This window comes from Coccinella septempunctata, chromosome 1 (genome assembly GCF_907165205.1).
Source record: "Coccinella septempunctata chromosome 1, icCocSept1.1, whole genome shotgun sequence".
NCBI classification, from domain to species: domain Eukaryota; kingdom Metazoa; phylum Arthropoda; class Insecta; order Coleoptera; family Coccinellidae; genus Coccinella; species Coccinella septempunctata.
In genome coordinates, this window is record NC_058189.1 from 333,524 (window position 1) to 352,955 (window position 19,432).

The window sequence follows — 19,432 nt, forward strand, 5'->3', positions numbered from 1 at the left end:
AACGAAGTTCTTTAATTTCTGCGGACCCAAATATTTTCGTAGCGGATAAATGATGATGACAAAAATGATTATATGCTTTGTGGGGCACGTACGTGGAACCTTTGGTGATCTAGAAGAATAAATGCCATTCTCCAAACATTTCTAAGAACGAATTTTGCTTTTTGCTTGTTTCACGTTACAGTTGGCACGAAACAGTTACCTAGATAAGCAGTATGAAAGTGTTCACGCATAGATAAGTAGGTTGTTTGGTACCTTCAACGAAAACATTATGCTTGGCTGCTTCCGCGCCTTATGCCGGTGGAGGAGCATCGCAAATGGCGTCTGCGACTGCTGCTCAGTAGTTTCCGTACAAACTCGCCGCTAAGTCACAACCTCTGAGCCGATGCCGAAAGTTTTAAATAGTCGATAGGCATTTTCCGAGATTTCGTGGGTATTATTAGTATCGGAATTTGGTCGCATTATGATCAAGTATGACTACGCTTTTCCGTTTTTATTTGGCGCCTCCTTGCTCGTCGCTTCAGGTATGTCTGAATTGTTTTGGTGCTTTTCCGAATTGACGCTTTTCCCTCATGATTTTTTTTTCATTCACCGCGGAAATGGCGTTGCGATGGAGGCTGGTGGTTTCCCGTTGATATTTTTAGCTCGAGTGTAAACAAGTGTTTCATTAATAACAGAACAGAACCAACGTAATCTTGACTTCATCACGATGAAATGAGTTCACTCCGGACCCAAAATTAGTAAAGGTTTACGGGTTTTTAGCAACCGACAAATTATAATCCGAAATGACCTCATCCTTCTTTATAGCCGCTTTATTTTCGACACAGCGGTTGCACAATTCCAATTTAATATAAATAGGATATATGAGATATCAAAACTAAAAAATGACTTTTAACTTACGAAAAATACTCGATTCCACTAGCAGGTGTATTTTTTTGAAACATGAGAATAATTTTAGGAATATCTGATGATGATGCAGAAATGATTTGAATTTTCTTGATTTTTCAGAAACTTTATTGTCCTCCCTTCATATACAGGGTGTCTGGCACTACGAAAAACTTTTTGGGGAGTGAATAAAGTGTATAAAAACGAGTCAAGAAGGCTTTAATTTTTTTTCCCTTGACTCCCATTGCAGGAATAAACCTATGCCTACTCCCATTATTCAGGTGCCCCGTAACAATTTGAAAAATCGATTCAAAAATTACCAGAGTCGGTTCAGTCGTTTGGAAGATATCAGAAAAAAGCTGAATCATGGGAGTACCATTTGGAGGCACATAACTTCGCAGGGCGCGTTGTAGGAAAAAATTAAAGCATTCCTGATTCGACTTTATATACTTTATGCACACCTGAGAATAAGCCATGTGGTGCTGAGACACCCTGTTTATCCAATGAATTAGGGATAGCAATATTTAAAGTCAAGTAATTTTTAATGAATCATTCAATTGCCTCCTGTATTCCATGACTGATATCTTTTAAAATCATGTTGTACCTATTACTTTTATTGATGATACATATTTTCTAGTCATTTCGTAATGAATTTGCTATCCCCATAGTGCCAACATCATAGTTTTTTAACTTTGACTACCGTAGATTCGGGTGACTGGGACGATTGTTGAGTTCAATTTGTCATATTTTCAAAACAGTGACCTATTTTTATCTGAAAAAGAGGTTCGAATATGCTTAATGACTCAGACTACTGATTAGGATATATACCATGCTTCAGAGCTCGGATATAAATTTTGAAAAAAATAAAATATACTTGTCCCAAGTCACCCACCTATCTGGGAGGCTTGGGACACAAGTTAAAATCTATTGATTTTTCAACTCTCAAATGAAATAGGTGACTTGGGACGATGTATAGTTTTGAAAAATTAGAATTTGTGATTATATAGTAGAAATTCGGTAAGGAAATTAAATGATGAACCCCTATTACAGCGAAAGTAAATATATTGCAACTCAAATGTAAAAAAACTAAACAAAACCAAGGAGCTTTGATTTCTTTCATCCTTTGATGATTTCTTTGTAGAAATAACGTATTATAAATAATAATATCCTGCGAAAAATCGGCATATTTCCTGCTGCCAATGCGCCGCTTGTATCTATTCGGCATTGTCCCAAGTCACCCTATGAAACAACAAAATAAATGAATGAGATCCGTGTTGCCGTTCGATTTGTAAACAACCTTGTTTCATAACACATCTAATATCCCACGTATCCAGAAAAAAAATTACACATGCACAAAGTGAAACACATGTACAGGACACTAGAAAGTATAAGGGCCATAAAAAACGCGCTTTTACTCTCCTGAATTCGTTAATTTTTCCTGTCAATTCAAACGCTCTGGTCACGGCAAACTCAACAGGAATTAATTGTTAAACTAACCGAAAAGATGCTACACAATCTTATAAGTTTGTCCCTTCACTCATAAATGGTAAGAAACAAAGAAATCTGCAGGGGGGCAATTGTCCCAAGTTACAGGACTGTCCCAAGTCTACCAGTATCTAGTCAAATTTGTCAAATGTTCTCTTTTTTCTCAGGAGTCTATATAACTTCTCATTTGAATTTTGATTGTGTTAAGAATCTTCACGAAGGTGAAAATTTGCTATGGAATAAAAAAAATATTTTCATTAATATGTGTGTCCGAGATGAATGAATGAAATGGAATAACCATTTTTCAAACATCATAATGGACTCAAAACATAACTTTTCCTCAAAATGTTTTCCATAATTACAAATTAAATGTTCGCTTTGAAGAGCAATCAGGAAGGCGAAAGCATGAAAATTTCTTCAATGCATCGTTGAGTTTTCCTCAGCTTAAAAAGTATTATTACCAGTACCATTACTGGAATTTGAAGTTTTCAACTTACCTATATTGAAATTCAAAGCAGCAGCAAGAACAAGAGTATGTAGTACGGTCGTTCATTTACCAAGATTAGTCATTATAAATAATGGTTAGTTCTTTCCTCCAAATGTTACTGAATAGTTGGATTGTTTATGTTCTTTGTAGTAATATTTTCTGATTACCTATATCATTGTGATAACAGTAACGATAATTGGCAAGCATATAATGAATAATAGAGACAAAGTTGATATGAGGGGACATTCGGAATATCAAAGCACATTGAACTGAATGCCTGCGATTGATTTACGATGATAAACGCAATCGAAATAGATACCTACATATTATGTAAGATTTATTATTATTATGTTGGGCTTTCAAAAAAATCCGTCTCTTTGTGGTTTCTATAGTTTAGGTTCTTTATTGGAATGTTGTAATTAGCTACCATACCATTTTGTCATTATACATGAGGTTCTCTACAAGCTGTCCAATCTTAGGGGAAAGAAAACAAGGATGGTTTTATAAATATGGAAAATCATTTAGTATTTGGTCCCACTAAAAATTGTCAGAAAATTGGAAATATTCTGTGGGTGAATCCGTGTGGATGATCATTTGGCGATATGTTTATGTATATCTTGAAGGAATTCTGAATGAAGATATTATATTGAGCAGACATTCTATGGCAGCAGGGCGAAAATAAAAAAAAAATTGATTGTGTTAGTTAGAAACGAATCATCTATTGAATATCAATTTTTCAAAGGTACAATATGAGTAAGGAAGAAAGTCTCTGGCAAAACAAATTTGAAGGGTGAATTTTTCTATGCCTTGGAGATAGAAGAACACCATAGAAATGTTTTTTATTGCCTTATCGCTCCATAGAATGTTCAATTCATTTCTGTCAGACTTCATATTCTGGTAATTTTTTTGGTGGTCAAGTTTTGATACGCGTATCTTCCTGAAAAATCATCGTAGATCTGAATGTTATACATATACTAAAAGAAAAACTCTGCTTTTTATAAATCTCGAAATTTTATCGAGATTTCACCGTTCGATCTTTACGAATTTTTTAGCTACCCAACCTTCTGGAAATTTTTCGATGGTCCATTTTCGACACACGTATCTCCCAGAAAATTCATCATAGGCTTTAACATATACACATTCCGAAAAAGCAACTCTTTCAGTAATAAATCTCCAAATTTCATCGAGCTTGGTGCAACCAATGATATATGACTAAAGGACTTCTTATTCGTGAATAAGTTTAATTTTTTTTTTACATTTGGCTTGAAAAAATGATAATCGTCTATTCGGTTCATGAATTTCGTTGAAAGTCATCAATAATACCTACATAATTGTTCTGAAGGTCGGCATATCTCTGTATTATTGAACATTGATCCATTTGTTCATTATTCAACCTTTTTCAGTGTCGGGTTTGCTGCAAATAAAAGAACTCAAAGTGCCGACCGCAGTGAGGAGTGGCGATGTCGATGAAATTATTCTAGACTGTGAATACGAAGTTAAAGGCGAGAAAGGTGTAGAAGTGAAGTGGTTTTACAATGGAGACAAAGATCAAATTTATCAGTGGATACCCGGAACTAACAGTCCCGGATTTTCTATGGGATCGCTGAAAAACAACATCGACGCAACATTCCAGGCGACCGATGACAAATTGACGATGTACAGGGCGTTGAAGCTGGTTAATGTAACGTACGAACTTACTGGGAGTTACACGTGTAAAGTGTCGGGATATACTGAAGAGGCAACGGCAACGAAAAACTTGACAATTTATGGTGAGTATATACTTACCATTATGTAATTTTCTTAAGAAACTTAGAATAATCTGGCATCGCACGGAGAAGAAGAAGAAGATTAAGAGTAGTACCATTCGATTTTACATGAAAAATCGCACTTAGAAAAATAACATTCAAATCGATCACTTACACGAAACCAAAGTAGAGGGTGGGCAAAACTCGTGGTCTACTGAGGGGATTTCGAGAACTCTAAGAGCTGGAAGAAAATGGATGACATATTTTCTAATTTTTTTTTCAGAGAAACAGAGAATTGTAAAAACCGTAGCCTTCTACGGTTCTTCGTTTCTAAGTTACTAGCAAAAATTAAGATTCTGATGATTTCGATAAGTTCTCATAACTTTTTCTCTTCGAAGTTACAGATCTGAAACTTGAACCTTCTTAGGCACTTTTATACGTAGAATCTACTGTCTGTTTTTACCTACTCTACGAGGATATATTGGAAAATTCTTAGCTTAGTATAGAACCAAAAAAAATTCCAATGTCAAAACTATTTTATTACCCAACTTATTCTCCTCTTAATTGGATATATTTATCACAGCGAACCTCCAAGGTCTCTAGACCTTTAAAAAAAATGTTTCTTCTTGCTCTTCAAACCGGACCTCCACAGCTTTTATTACCTACTCGTTGGAAGAAAATTTACTACCTTTTAAACTTTTTTTCACTTGAGGAAAGAGATGATAGTCGGATGGAGTCAAATCTGGTGAATTAGGGAGTGTTCTAGTAATTCAAACACGAATTTTTTGCATAGCAACATGAGATTTTTGAGGGGCGTTGTCCTGCGAAAACAAAACATCTCTGGATAGCTTTCCGCGTATTTTCTCTTTAATTTTTTCTTATAGAGTGGTCAATAATGTCGAATAGTAATCTACGGTTATTGTTCTACCCTCATTCAAGAAAATCAGTCATGATTACTCCATGGCAATCCCAAAAAACTGAAGCAAGAACTTTTCCAGCAGATTTTTGGACACGAAACTTCTTAGGTCTTGGAGAACCAGAGTGTCGTCATTCCATCGATTGTTGCTTAGTTTCTGGATCGTAGAAATGTACCCAAGTCTCATCCATAGTAACGATTCGGTTTAAGAAGTCTACATCGTTGTCAAATCGAGCACAGATCGAACGCGATGCTTCTAACCTTGTACACTTTTGGTCAACATTCAAAAATTTGGGGATCCATTTTGCAGCAATTTTTCTCATGTCCAAATTGACGTGAATTATATGATGAACGCCATCGTATGGAATATTCAGTGCTTCAGATATCCGTTTTAGCCCAATTCGACGGTCTGATAAAATAATGACATGAACTGCATCGATATTTTCGGGAACTGACACAGAACCTGGCCATTCCGATCAGTCATCATCCTCAATGGAAAATTCAACTCTTTTGAAGCTTGCAGCCCAATTTTTCACGGTCGCATACGAAGGACATTGATCACCAAGGGTATTGAGCATATCTTCGTAAATCTGCTTACCCCTTAACCCTTTTAAATACAGGTTCTTGATGATGGCTCTATACTCCAATCTTTCGATTATCACAATTTCGGTGGACATCTTTTTTCTTTTAATTTATTGCGTAACTCTGGTTCACTTTTTTGACCTCATATTTCACACTGACACTTCTAATGAGTTATTGTTCGTTGCTATGGTAACGCAATATTTTTTCATGCATAGAACTGGTCTATTCTAACTAGATATCAATACATCCTCGTAGAACATAGACATATAGACATGGACTGTGCCTTCCCTTTATATCTATGCATGAAATACGGTCAAAAAAAGTGACAGATAGAAACGCACGTCGGGAATGCAGTTGTCTTTTTCTAGAATTTTGATTGGTCCACACTCACCTCTATGTGAACAAAAAAGAGACAGGTAAATTCCCGACGATCATTTCTCTCTTTCTATAAAAAAGACATTTTCATGCTGACATTGCTCAGTCCATGTCTCTATGTCTATGTCGTAGAAATACCAAGAACAGCCAAAATCAAGCAATACATCATATAACCTATACATATAAATAGTAAAAAAGGAAATTGCTTGTTTTTGAAGAGAAAACAAAATTCGATTCTATATTCTCAACTGTTGACGAGCAGTTCATTCATTCATCAGTCTAATACTCAGTAACGTCAAAAACATATGCTCGAATAAATCAGTAATGTGGGACGGACGTCCTAAAGGTCTCCCGATACGGATTGACGTATCTTTTGAAATCGCTTCCAGGATGAGTGAGTACACCGGGACTACCGGGAATATAACATGATTGTGGGACATTCATTGTTGGCGGTATCAAGGAGGAGAGCAAAGCGCAAATTAATGAGATACGTTATCAACTGTTGCTGGCTTCGAGCTCTGATTTGTTTTGACTACTCAATCGTACTGAATCTGTTGATGGATGTATGCCTCTGGGGGATATTTCATCTGTAGGACTCTGAAGTGTTCTTTCTGTGCCATACATGCAAGCATTCATTAGTGTAAATAATGCTACGAGTATATTTGACAAACAAATTTGAACTCAGTAGGGTAATTCATAGACACTACCAATAATTATTAATTGGCATGGATTGATAGGAAATTGAAACTTTCAGTTCAACCCTGTATACCATCAAATTCAATTGAAATTCCTGCAGACTCTGTATCAGGTGGTAAACTAGATAAAATAGGCTACAAATGGACAACAAAATTATCAAAATTGATGCATACCTTAAGAAGGTATTTTGAAATGAATTCGGTTAACATTCTGTTTGTCCAGGGGTGTAATTCTTTTACTGATTTATGAAAAATAACATTAATTCCTTGCCATTGCAACTCTGATCTTCTGAACATTCTCTTATCGAACATTTTTGTGGTATCACATGGAGAGGTCTGTGATATATACAGGGTGTGGCGTAATGAATGGATAATATGGAGCCTGCGGGTAGAGGACTCTATGGCGTTTCAGAAAAATATATTTTACGTTTAGTAAAAGTGCCTTGGTTTTCGAGATATTGGAGATTTTCGAAAATTCAAGAGAATAACACCCTTCGCCACTCGTTTTGCAGGCAAGACTCCAAATGAAAGAATTTTTTCAAACTGCTTTTTGGATAGTTTTCCTATCTATCGAATGTAATTCATTATTTTCGAGGCGCATGAATAGTTCTTCATGAAAAAAAGATCTAACTCTTCCGTTTTGCTTATTTTTTCTTCATAAGTTCAACCTAGCGCGGTGTAAAAAATAATATGGTTACCTGAGAGCCAATGCAAGAAAAAAAATGCCCGTTTCATTGAGATTCCGAAATGGTATAACTCTCTGTATTTTCAGCATTTAGGTAATACAAAATTAATTCCTATTGCAATCAGTTGAGGCCGAGTTTAATGTAAACACAGTTTCTAAAATTTTTAGCAGCTAAAATGAGAAATGCAAGCAGAATAAAGCAATCATCTATAAGAAGGTATAGAGCATGTACTGAAGCTCATGGTGCCTCTTAGAGCATCTTTTGTGAAATTTAATTCAACGAAACGATACTCATTTTAAAATTGTTGATATGCAATAAAGCTATTATTCATTAGAAAGTGTAGACCATAGAGCATGTATCAGAACTCATGGTGGACAATTTAAACATCATTTGTGAAACTATATTCAATGAAACGATATTTTAAAATTGTTATTTTTTCCCGTTTTCTTTTATTATTGAACCCCAACGTTGTGAAATCAATATTTTCAAGTTAATTTCAAGTTATGAATTAAATTTCAGCATTTTTGTAACAGAGGTCTTGACTCAATGTAATAGAAATTAATTTTTAGCTTTTTTTTTAATTTCGAAAGTGCTAAAATTCACTTCGTACTTGAAATTCGCTTAAAAACTTTTAACTTTATAACTATAGGGCTTAATAATGAAAGAATACGAGAGAAAAAAACCAACTTTAAAATATCATTTAATTGAATTGCGTTTAACAATTGTGTTCAAAGTGGGCATCAGGATCTCTACTAGATGCTTAACAACTTCTTATGAATAATTGCTTTATTTTGCTTCCAAGTCTCATTTCAGTTGCTAAAAATTAAAGAAAAAGGCTTACATCAAACTCCGCCTTGACTCATTGTAATAGAAATTTATTTTGTATTTAATGCTGGAAATGGAGTGAGATATACCATTTCAGAATCTCAGTTAAACAGGCATGTTTTCTCTTGCTTTGGCATTCAGGTAACCATATTATTTTTTACACCACGCTGGGTTGAACTTAGGAAAAAAAATAAGCAAAACGGAAAATTTGAGTTAGATCTTTTTTTATGAAAAACTATTCATGCGTCCCAAAAATAATAATTTACATTCGATAGCACATCTATCCAGGAATACTATCCTAAAAACATTTTGAAAAAATTCCTTCATTTGGAGTTTTGCTGGTAAAACGAGTGGCGAAGGGTGTGATTTTCTTGAATTTTCGAAAATCTCCAATATCTCGAAAACCAAGGGACTTTTACTAAACAAAAAATATATTTTTCTGAACCGCCATAAGGTCCTCTACCCGCAGACACCATATTATCCATTCATTACGCCACACCCTGTATGTATTTTGAAAGCTTTGTAGGTCTCCCATTTCCTTCTTCTGCTATCTTTTTCCTCAAGTGTAAGAAATCCGAATGAATTCAATCAATTATTGTGTTATTGATCGAACGTATCATAGATGCAAAATGGTGAAAGCGCCAGTGCAGGTATTTTCTTTGTATTCAGTCGGAATAAGGATTTCTTTGTTGAAACAATGAAACAAACATTATTATTACTTCTCAGAAAGGCTGTTTTGCCTTGAATTATTCCAGAAGAAGAGCATCTAGAGCTGATGCATAAATTTTCTGAAATTATTGGAATACAATATTCAGTACCCTAGTACTGTTATTGTTTTCGATCAAGTTGTAAAAATCCCATCTAGTACCATAATCAGCTTGTTAAGACCTACGAAATGATGTGTCAGTTGAACTGTTCTAAATTTTGAGCCCTCCTTACCAGAGAGGTGTTAGAAGAATTTGAAAAAACCAATTTCGTACTATTTTAAGAGTGTTTCGTTTCGGTATATACCAATATGTCGTAATTTGGCAGTTCACTGACTGAACTACTCGGATACCATATAAAATTTGTATGGTAGATGATTCCTTTCGTTTAAAATTTACAGTTTAGACAATTCTTCATGATTTCAAGTGAATCAATTGTATGATTCATGTTTCAGTGCCTCCTACGGAAGGATTGAACTTAACAGTTACTCCAGAAGACCTTTCTGCAGCCTGTTCAGTTAACGGAGTTTTCCCAGAGCCCTCAGTATCACTTGTGATTCAAAAGGGGTGAGTGATCGAAGAACTATCGAACATTTTAAGCATTTCGTTGAGTATATCAAAACTGTTGAACTGTTGTATTGGGAAAGAAATTTGTTCACATTGTTCTTCAATTCATTTGACATGGGACTACATAAGTTTCAGGATACAAGAAAAAAAGATCCTGAGTTTTCAAATGACAAGAAAATTTCTTTTGAAACTAGTGAGAAATGGTAAAATTGAAACGTTCTTCAATTATACAGATTCGGAACGATCTTGAGCAATTTAGCCTTCAGCTGAATCATGATTCATGTTATTTCTCTTCATGGCTTGATGAAGTGAGCTCATCTGATACATCGAAACAAACTTGGATAGATCTCCTGTTATATGAATGGGAAACTCGGTAATGTCAACTTCTGGGGCAGTGACAAATGGAACAATTGGCCTAATCGGAACGTGGCTTATGCAAATTGATGGTCGAATAGAGTTCTGGGTATGACTACTCGCAGATTAATTCAATTATTGATTTCTATACTTAGTAGGTATCGACTTGGAGGACATAATTTCATCGTCTCTAGGGACTCATTTGTGTTAATACCCTGCAAATACGTATATATAAACTATTCTGTTATTCTGTCAAACGCTAATTCGCAATCAGGAGAGTTTAGTACAAGAACAACCTGGTTAAATGACAAATCATGTGTTTGATATTTCAACATATTGAGTCCCGAAACATTCAATTTTTTATAGTTGTTTAGGTATAAGTCATTTTAGCAAATTTAAATACGACCTTTTCATTCTTCATTAAGTGGGCTACTTTGTCTGTTTAGAAGTGGTGTGCAGCATTGTACTATGTCAAATTTTTGATGAATTATTTATCATATAATAATTGAAAGAATGTATAGGATATTGCGAGCAAATAAAAAAATTCTGTAGATGATTTTAATGATGGCAAAACTAAAGCTCAGAAATACGCTCATTTGCATTGCAGTGACTGCAAGTCATGAACAATTAATTGGACATAAACACTTTTTGCTAAACAGAAATATGTTCCATTTGTAGACCCCTTATTTACATTTCAGAGCTTTCCTTTTATGCAACTTGAAATTACCTACATTTCCCAATCCTATGGCAATTAATCAAACATTTCATTTTTTTATTGGATATATTTTCATTCTCTATTTTACTTAATTATTTTTCAGGAATATAACAGATAATCCTTCAGACATCAAAGAAGAGGTTGATAAAGAGAATGGCCTCTACAACAAAGCAATCACCATAACTTTTGAAAATGATAGTACGATTTCAACTTCCGAATTCATCTGTGTGATGAAAATACCAGGCACTGAATACGAAATTACCGAAACTAGGCTGTTTTCGAAAGGTATAACTAATTAAACATAAGTCAATCTATTTTTATTGTTTTGTGAAAGAACATGGTTGGAAAAAATCAAATTTCGAACACCTATCAGTGTAGTGGATGGTTGACATTATTGATGAGGATCATTAACAAATTATTTGGTCCAGTATACAGGGTGAGTCTTTTACTCGTACAAATATTTCAACAGTAGACTCTTGAGTTCAAAACAATTTTTCCTATAACATTTTTTCCGATAAGGCCCTGATATAAACTTAGTTTCAAGAGGTGGGCTCTTAGAATAAAAATAACAATTTTTAATGTTTTTTCAACAGCCTGTTTCTTTTGACCTCGAACATCTACTGTTAAAATATTTGTACGAGTCAAAGACTCACCCTGTATAATAGTATACTAGGAGGTAGAGTAAAAATTAACTGTCGACTAGATTCAGCAGGAAATATCTTATTCAGAAACAGAATGAATCCAAAACAATGGTTTCTTTTCTATATTAGGGACAGTAGGGTTTTTCATCTCATACCAGGGTTTGAATTATTTTTTTGTTTAATTCCTTTCAAAATAATACGAGGATATATTGAAACTTTCTTAGCCTACTATAAAAGCAAACAAAATTTCAATGTCAAAATATTTTATTACTCAACATATTCTCCTCTTAATTGGATACATTTATTACAGCGAATCTGAAACGTCTCTAAACCTTTCAAAAAAATTTTTCTTCTTGCTTCTCTGCAAACCAGACCTTCACAGCTTTTATTACCTCTTCGTTGATAATCGGATGGAGCCAAATCTGGTGAATAAGGGGGTTCTTCTAGTAATTTAAAGCCTAAATCACGAATTTATGCATGGCAACATTAGATTTGTGTGCAGGGGCGTTGTACTGCAAAAACAAAACACCTTTGGATAGCTTTCCGCGTCTTTTCTCTTTAATTTTTTCCTGTAGAGTGGTCAGTTATGTCGAATAGTTATCTCCGATTATTGTTCTACAGTTATTTAAAACATCAATCATGATTACTCCATGGCAATCCTAAAAAACTGAAGCAAGAACTTTTCCAGCAGATTTTTGGATACGAAACTACTTAGGTCTTGGAGAACCAGAGTGTCGCCATTCCATCTATTGTTGCTTTGTTTCTGAATCGTACCCAAGCCTCATCCAAAGTAACAATTCGGTTTAAGAATCAACATTGTTTTCAAATCGAGCACAGATCGAACGCGATGCTTCTACCCTTGCACGCTTTTGGTCAACATTCAAACATTTGGGGATCCATTTTGCAGCAATTTTTCTCATGTCCAACTTGGCGTTAACTTTATGATGAACGCTTTCGTATGAAATATTCAGTGCTTCAGATATCCGCTTTAGCCCACTTCGACGGTCTGATAAAATCATGTCATGAACTGCATCGATATTTTCGGGGACTGACACAGAAACTGGCCTTTCCGATCGGTCATCATCTTCAATGGAAAATTTACCTCTTTTGAAGCTTGCAGTCCAATTTTTCACGGTCGCATACGAAAGATATTGATCACGAAGGGTATTAAGCATATCTTCGTAAATCTGCTTACCTCTTAACCCTTTTGAATACAGGTAGGTACTTCATGATGGCTCGATACTCCAATTTTTCGATTTTCACAATTTCGGTGGACATCTTCTTTCTTTTAATTTATTGCGTAAATCTGGTTAGTTTTTTATGCATGGAACTGGTCTGGGCTAACTAGATAACTGATAAAATGGAGTGAATCTTGTGGAAATCAGCAAGAACAGACTTAGTTCCTCCCCATCTTTTCGACTTGTGATCACTACGCTCTTGCATCCTCATCTTCTGGCCTCTTTCGACATTTCCATAGATCTCAGAGTTCCGTGTTCACAATATCGAATTCCGCCGGAAAATTCAGATTTCTTCGACGGATGTCAAGAAACAGCCTTCGAATTCGGCTGAAGTGTTGCAGAAGAGGGTTGGGGCGCAGAAGTCAACGGGAAACAAACGAATGTAAATGAATGCAGACGTGTATAGTGAAGCGGCCAAGTGAGCGAGGATGGGCTAATTCAACTAGTAAGCTGGAGGCGGCACGTCACTCTCTTGCCAACTCCGCGTCTTTCTTGCCGCCTCCACGAAATCAGCCATGAATTCATTATGATCTGTATTCGGACAAGGAAGACCGCACTCGGAGGGAGAGACTGAACCCGATGTGTTTAGATGAGACTTGATGGAATTGGTGGGGTAGCGTTATTTCGTTATATCGAGGATAGTTAATTGAAATAACTGTATTCGAAAATTCCTTGTCGAAAACCCCAACATGCAAGTTTTCAGCTTGTGTCTTTGAGCATCACAGTAAGACACCCTGCATATTTGTTGATTCTTACAGTAATGCTCCCAGAACGAGGAACGTAAATTACAATTTTCTCCATATTTCCTACATTTTTGTGAATTTCAGTGAAAATATATAAAATTAGAGAGAAGCAGATATTGATCAATGAAGTGGGACTATACCTCTCCTATTGTTTCCAATCTCTAGGTTGAATTTCTTAGTTATTCTATCTTTTTCACAAAATCCTTCAATATAATGTTATATTCCTTCGCTTTTCTAAGATATATTAGGATATACTCCAACTTCTTACTTCCTCGCTCGTTGGAAAATGGCCTCCTCTTTTCTGCTTTTAACGTTATGCAGGGTGTGGTGTAATGAATGGATAATATGGAGCCTGCGGGTAGAGGACTCTATGGCGGTTCAGAAAAATATATTTTACGTTTAGTAAAAGTGCCTTAGTTTTCGAGATATTGGAGATTTTCTAAAATTCAAGGGAATTACACCCTTCGCCACTCGTTTTGCAGGCAAGACTCCAGATGAAGGAATTTTTTCAAACTGTTTTTTGGATAGTATTCCTGGATAGATGATCTATCGAATATAATTCAATATTTTTGAGACGCATGAATAGTTCTTCATGAAAAAAATATCTAACTCAACTTTTCCGTTTTGCTTATTTTTTTTCATAAGTACAACCTAGCGTGGTGTAAAAAATAATATGATTACCTGAGAGCCAATGCAAGAAAAAACATGCTCGTTTCATTGAGATTCCGAAATGGTATAACTCTCAGTGTTTTCAGCATTGAATACAAAGTAAATTCCTATTGCAATCAGTTGAGGCCTAGTTTAATGTAAACACTGTTTCTAAAATTTTTAGCAGCTGAAACGAGAAATGCAAGCAGAATAAAGCAGTTATCTATAAGAAGGTATAGAGCATGTATCAGAACTCATGGTGGCCAATTTAAACATCATTCGTGAAACTTGATTCAATGAAACGATATTTCAAAATTGTTATTTTTTCTCGTTTTCTTTTATTATTGAACCCCAACGTTGTGAAATCAATATTTTCAAGTTAATTTCAAGTTATGGAATGAATTTCAGCATTTTTGTAACTGGTGTGATGGAAATTAATGCTAAAATTCACTCCGTTACTTGAAATTCGCTTGAAATCTATTAACTTTATAACTATTAGGCTTAATAATAAAAGAATACGAGAGAAAAAAACCAATTTTAAAATATCGTTTAACTGAATCGAGTATTACAAAAAGTGTTCAAAGTGATGATGCTTTACGACTTCTTATGTATAATTGTTTTATTCTGCTTGCAAGTTTCATTTTAGTCGCCAAAAATTAAAAAAAAAGGCTCACATCAAACTCCGCCTTGACTCATTGTAATAGAAATTCATTTTGTATTTAATGCTGGAAATAGAGAGAGTTATACCATTTCAGAATCTCAGTAAAACAGGCATGTTTACTCTTGCTTTGGCACTCAGGTAACCACGCTGGGTTGAACCTAGGAAAAAAAATAAGCAAAACGTAAAATTTGAGTTAGATCTTTTTTTTATGAAAAACTATTCATGCGCCCCAAAAATAATAATCTATATTCGATAGCGCATCTATCCAGAAATACTATCCAAAAAACATTTTGAACAAATTCCCTCATTTGGAGTTTTGCTTGTTAAACGAGTGGCGAAGGGTTGGACGCTTCATTTCTGAAGTGATGAAGTTACTCATGCAACACATCTCTTAGAAATAAAGCTTATCATCAATCATTATACTCACAAATATACATTCCATTACTCCTGAAAAACTGAGAACAATTAAGAACTCCTATAGCCATAAAAAAGGAATGAAGAACTGGATATTCGAAAAAGGTAGAAGCTTCTTTGACATGTTTATAAAACATCATTGAGATCACAAAAAAGTAAGCAGTGAATACAGACAAAAATTGTAACCACTCACAAAATAGAACAATATCTTTAAATGACGCTCAGAAACTTTTCCAAATTGATCTTACATTATTGAGGATACTGTAAACTGTAAATTATTTTGGTTGAAATGCTTAACACGTACAGGCTCACGCCTCTGTGAAAGATGTTTATCCTGTAGTTTTCAGAATAAACTATATCATTATTATCATTATTATATATGTACCATTAACTTCCGATCCATTGGAAGACGCCTCAGATGAGCATCTGAGCTTTCGAAAACTTATGAATCAATTCAGCAAGTCATGACATTCCTAGGTCAAAAAGATTTGGACCTTTCCTGTTTAATTCCAATTTTGGGAGCAATGTTGAAAATTAAGCTTAATTTAGGTATAGAACATATTCATTTCACAGAAACCCGACCACTCGAATGTCAGGCTGTCTCAGAGAAGCTCATCAGCATCAGTAAAAGTTTTCTAGGACTCTATAAAATAGCTAAACCGAACTAAAGAGTTCGTCGGCTAATTATGGAAAGAAAAAAAAGACGAACTTAATTCGACCTGCTTCCAGATGAGCAGAGTTACATTGTCAAAACAATCCTGACATAAAATGAATTCCCCCTTGCGACTGGTCTCTTGCGAACGGAGGAAAAATTTGTAATTCATGAGATGTCCATCAATGGGAATCACAGTAAGATTCATTTCACCGTATTAGCTTCGATCCTTATCCTCCACGGCTTCAATAATAATATTGAGAGCACGCGAATAACTGAAATAAGTCTCTGTGGAAATTTTAATTTTCTTCCGAATGGTGGTTGATTCGAATATGAATAGGAGACTATCCCTGCTTTGGCCATTGATTTTCTTAGTTGAAAAGTTTTAGTATCTCAGTACGAAACAGTTCTCAGTAAGAATTTAGTTAGAATACAAAATTAGTTTCAGGTACAATTGTTAAAAAAATAATTTCTCCTTATTTGTGCGAGAAAAATTGAATAGATAAAAAATATTTCGTACAGAAAAAGACGAAGACCAGCTATCATGTATACTATATTGAGTAAGCTAGGTTTAGTTCCTCGAAAGAGTCGTCTTTTCTCTATTTGTCTGAAATTTTTTACCGTCGAGTGGTCAGTAATATCGAATAGTATTCTTCGGTTATTGTTCTACCCTTATCCAAAAAATCAATCATGATTACTCCATGGCAATCCCCAAAAACCGAAGCAAAACTTTTTTCAGCAGATTTTTGGACACGAAACTTCTTTGGTCTTGGAGAACCAGAGTGTCGCCATTCCATCGATTGTTGCTTTGTTTCTGGATCGTGGAAATGTACCCAAGTCACATCCATAGGAACAATTCGGTTTAAGAAGTCTAAATCGTTTTCAAATCGAGCGCAGATCGAACGCGATGCTTCAACCCTTGCACGCTTCTGGTCAACATTCAAACATTTTGGGATCCATTTTGCAGCAATTTTTCTCATGACCAAATTGACCTGAACTATATTATGACGAACGCGTTCGTATGAAATATTCAGTGCTTCAGATATCCGTTTCAGCCAAATTCGACGGTCTGATAAAATCATGTCATGAACTGCATCGATATTTTCGGGGACTGACACAGAACCTGGCCTTCCCGATCGGTCATCATCTTCAATGGAAAATTTACCTCTTTTGAAGCTTGCAGTCCAATATTTCACGGTCGCATACGAAGGACATTGATTACCAAGGGTATTAAGCATATCTTAGTAAATCTGCTTACCTCTTAACGCTTTTAAATACAGGTACTTGATGATGGCTCGATAATCCAATTTTTGATTTTCACAATTTCGATGGGCATCTTTCTTTTAATTTATTTCGTAACTCTGGTTTACTTTTTTGACCTCAAACTTCACACTGACACTTCTTATGAGCTATGCTTCGTTGCTATGGTAACGCAATATGTTTCTTATTCAAGGAGCTGGTCTAGGCTAACTAGATATCAATACATCTCCGTATTTGAGTCAAAAGAATTTTAATGACATATATTTTGAAATTTAGAAAAATAGCCCAGTACGTCAAGTTTCATGATCAAAGAAGCCGGTTTCATAATCATACCTAAAGTTGCTTTAATGTTAGAGCTCTTTCTTTAACCCTACTGAAAATGAAAATGAAGGAAGCTTTAAACTTAAAGGGAGTTTAAGTTTGATAATGACACTGACCTTTGATACAGCTATAGTATCATCCTCGGAAATAACCTTTTTTATTTTTCTTTCAGATAACTTCAGCATGAGGCCACAATTGAACTTCCTGCTCCTACAATTCTGGGTTTTGATTGTATTCCTTCAATAAAAATATCTACCAGAAGAGAGAAGGAGCCACCAATCATGTTGATTATTGTTAACCAGAGTAAACTTTACTTATTTTTATTTGCAAAGATATTTTTATATTATCTAGTCGTCAAACCAAATAACGCTGTTGAAATGATTCGATGTCAGAATTTGTTCTTGCCATTGAAATTTGAGATTGTTGTGATATGTTGTACTTACCTTAATGAAATAAAAAGATTGCTATTTCTTTCAGTTCAGCAAACTCCGGCTCCCCTAACTTACAACGGTTCACACAGATTTTTATATGGTTGAAAATTTTGTAGTCGTTTTAGACCCCTCATTTAATGAAGGCTATTCTCTATTAAGTGTCTATCTTGTGGTCCTCATCATCATCATCATCATCATTGCTGTATTCCGTTACCAGGATAAATCTACTAAAAGAAAAAAAAATTAAATGGTGCGAACAGACTTCTTTTTTAGGGTTAATTGCGACTGTATGCCCTCCTGTGACTGACAGATCCTTCCACACTCCGGGCATGGATAGTCACCAACCAGATCTGGCCGAGTATCCTTCTCTAGTGTCCATTATAACTGTGGACCAAAGACCTCCACTGTGATGTTTAACGCTAGTTTTTTCCAGTTGTGATTGGTCTTAACTGATTTTAGGGATTGATGCAGTATATCCTTAAATTGCTTACATTGGTCTCCTGGTTTTCGAGCTCCCTCTGTGAATTCGCCATACAGAGCTTTTTTGTGGAGTCTTGTGTCTTGCATCCTCAGGATGTGGCCGCTTCATCTGAGTTGGGCCCTCGTTACTTGAGCCTCAATTGTTGTACAACTAGCGCGTTCCAAGACTTCTGCATTCGAAACTTTGTGGAACCATCTGATGTGCATTATTTGTCTTAGATGACGTTGCTGCATTTTTTCAAGCTGTTTAATATGTCGCTTGTATGGCGTTCAGCTTTAGCTTCCGTAAAGAAGCGTTGGGAGGACTACTGCTTTGTAAATAGCTGTCTTGGTCTTCAGATTGAGGTCGTGATTTGGAAACACTCTGTCCTTTAGCTTCCAGAATGCCCGTGATGCCGAATTGATACGGTTGTGTATTTCCGTGTCTAGTCTAGGTTAGCCCTAGTATTTTTGAAGCTTCCCAAGTATTTGAACTGTTCGACCTGTTCTAGAGTTTCATTCTCCAGGCTGATGTCTGTTTGATTCTGTGGTAGTTCACAAGACACAGATTCCACAAGTAAACCTGAATATTCATTGTGCTTTTGAGTATTAGTTTGAAATTTGATCATTATATATAACTGAAAATGGCTCCATATTATGGGAATCATTAATTCACACTATTTCCAAAAGCCCATTACTCATTTCCACCATCACCTCTGACCGAAATGACAGACCGTCCCTATGAATTGCATAAATAATAAGCCATTTGTTTTCTTTATGAGATGGTCCGATTCTCTCGTCTCCATTCTTTATTCAATGAATATTCCGGGATTCTGCGCCAATTTACATAGCGGCTTTTACCTTCGCATGATGGATGGCGGAAACCCCTTCAGCCCTTACCTATTTCTTTTTCATGATGTTCCGGAGCATATTCAAGCAGAGTGCC

General features: G+C 35.4%; 1 protein-coding gene across 1 annotated transcript; it reads left to right on the forward strand.

Moving 5' to 3' along the window:
- Positions 1–294: 294 nt before the first annotated feature.
- Positions 295–18,067, forward strand: LOC123313351. The gene is made up of 5 exons (XM_044898212.1): positions 295–521; positions 4,258–4,623; positions 9,838–9,949; positions 11,122–11,303; positions 17,769–18,067. The coding sequence occupies exons 1-5, from the start codon at positions 461–463 to the stop codon at positions 17,840–17,842; spliced, it is 795 nt and encodes a 264-aa protein (XP_044754147.1). The 5' UTR covers positions 295–460; the 3' UTR covers positions 17,843–18,067.
- The last annotated feature ends 1,365 nt before the right edge of the window (positions 18,068–19,432 follow it).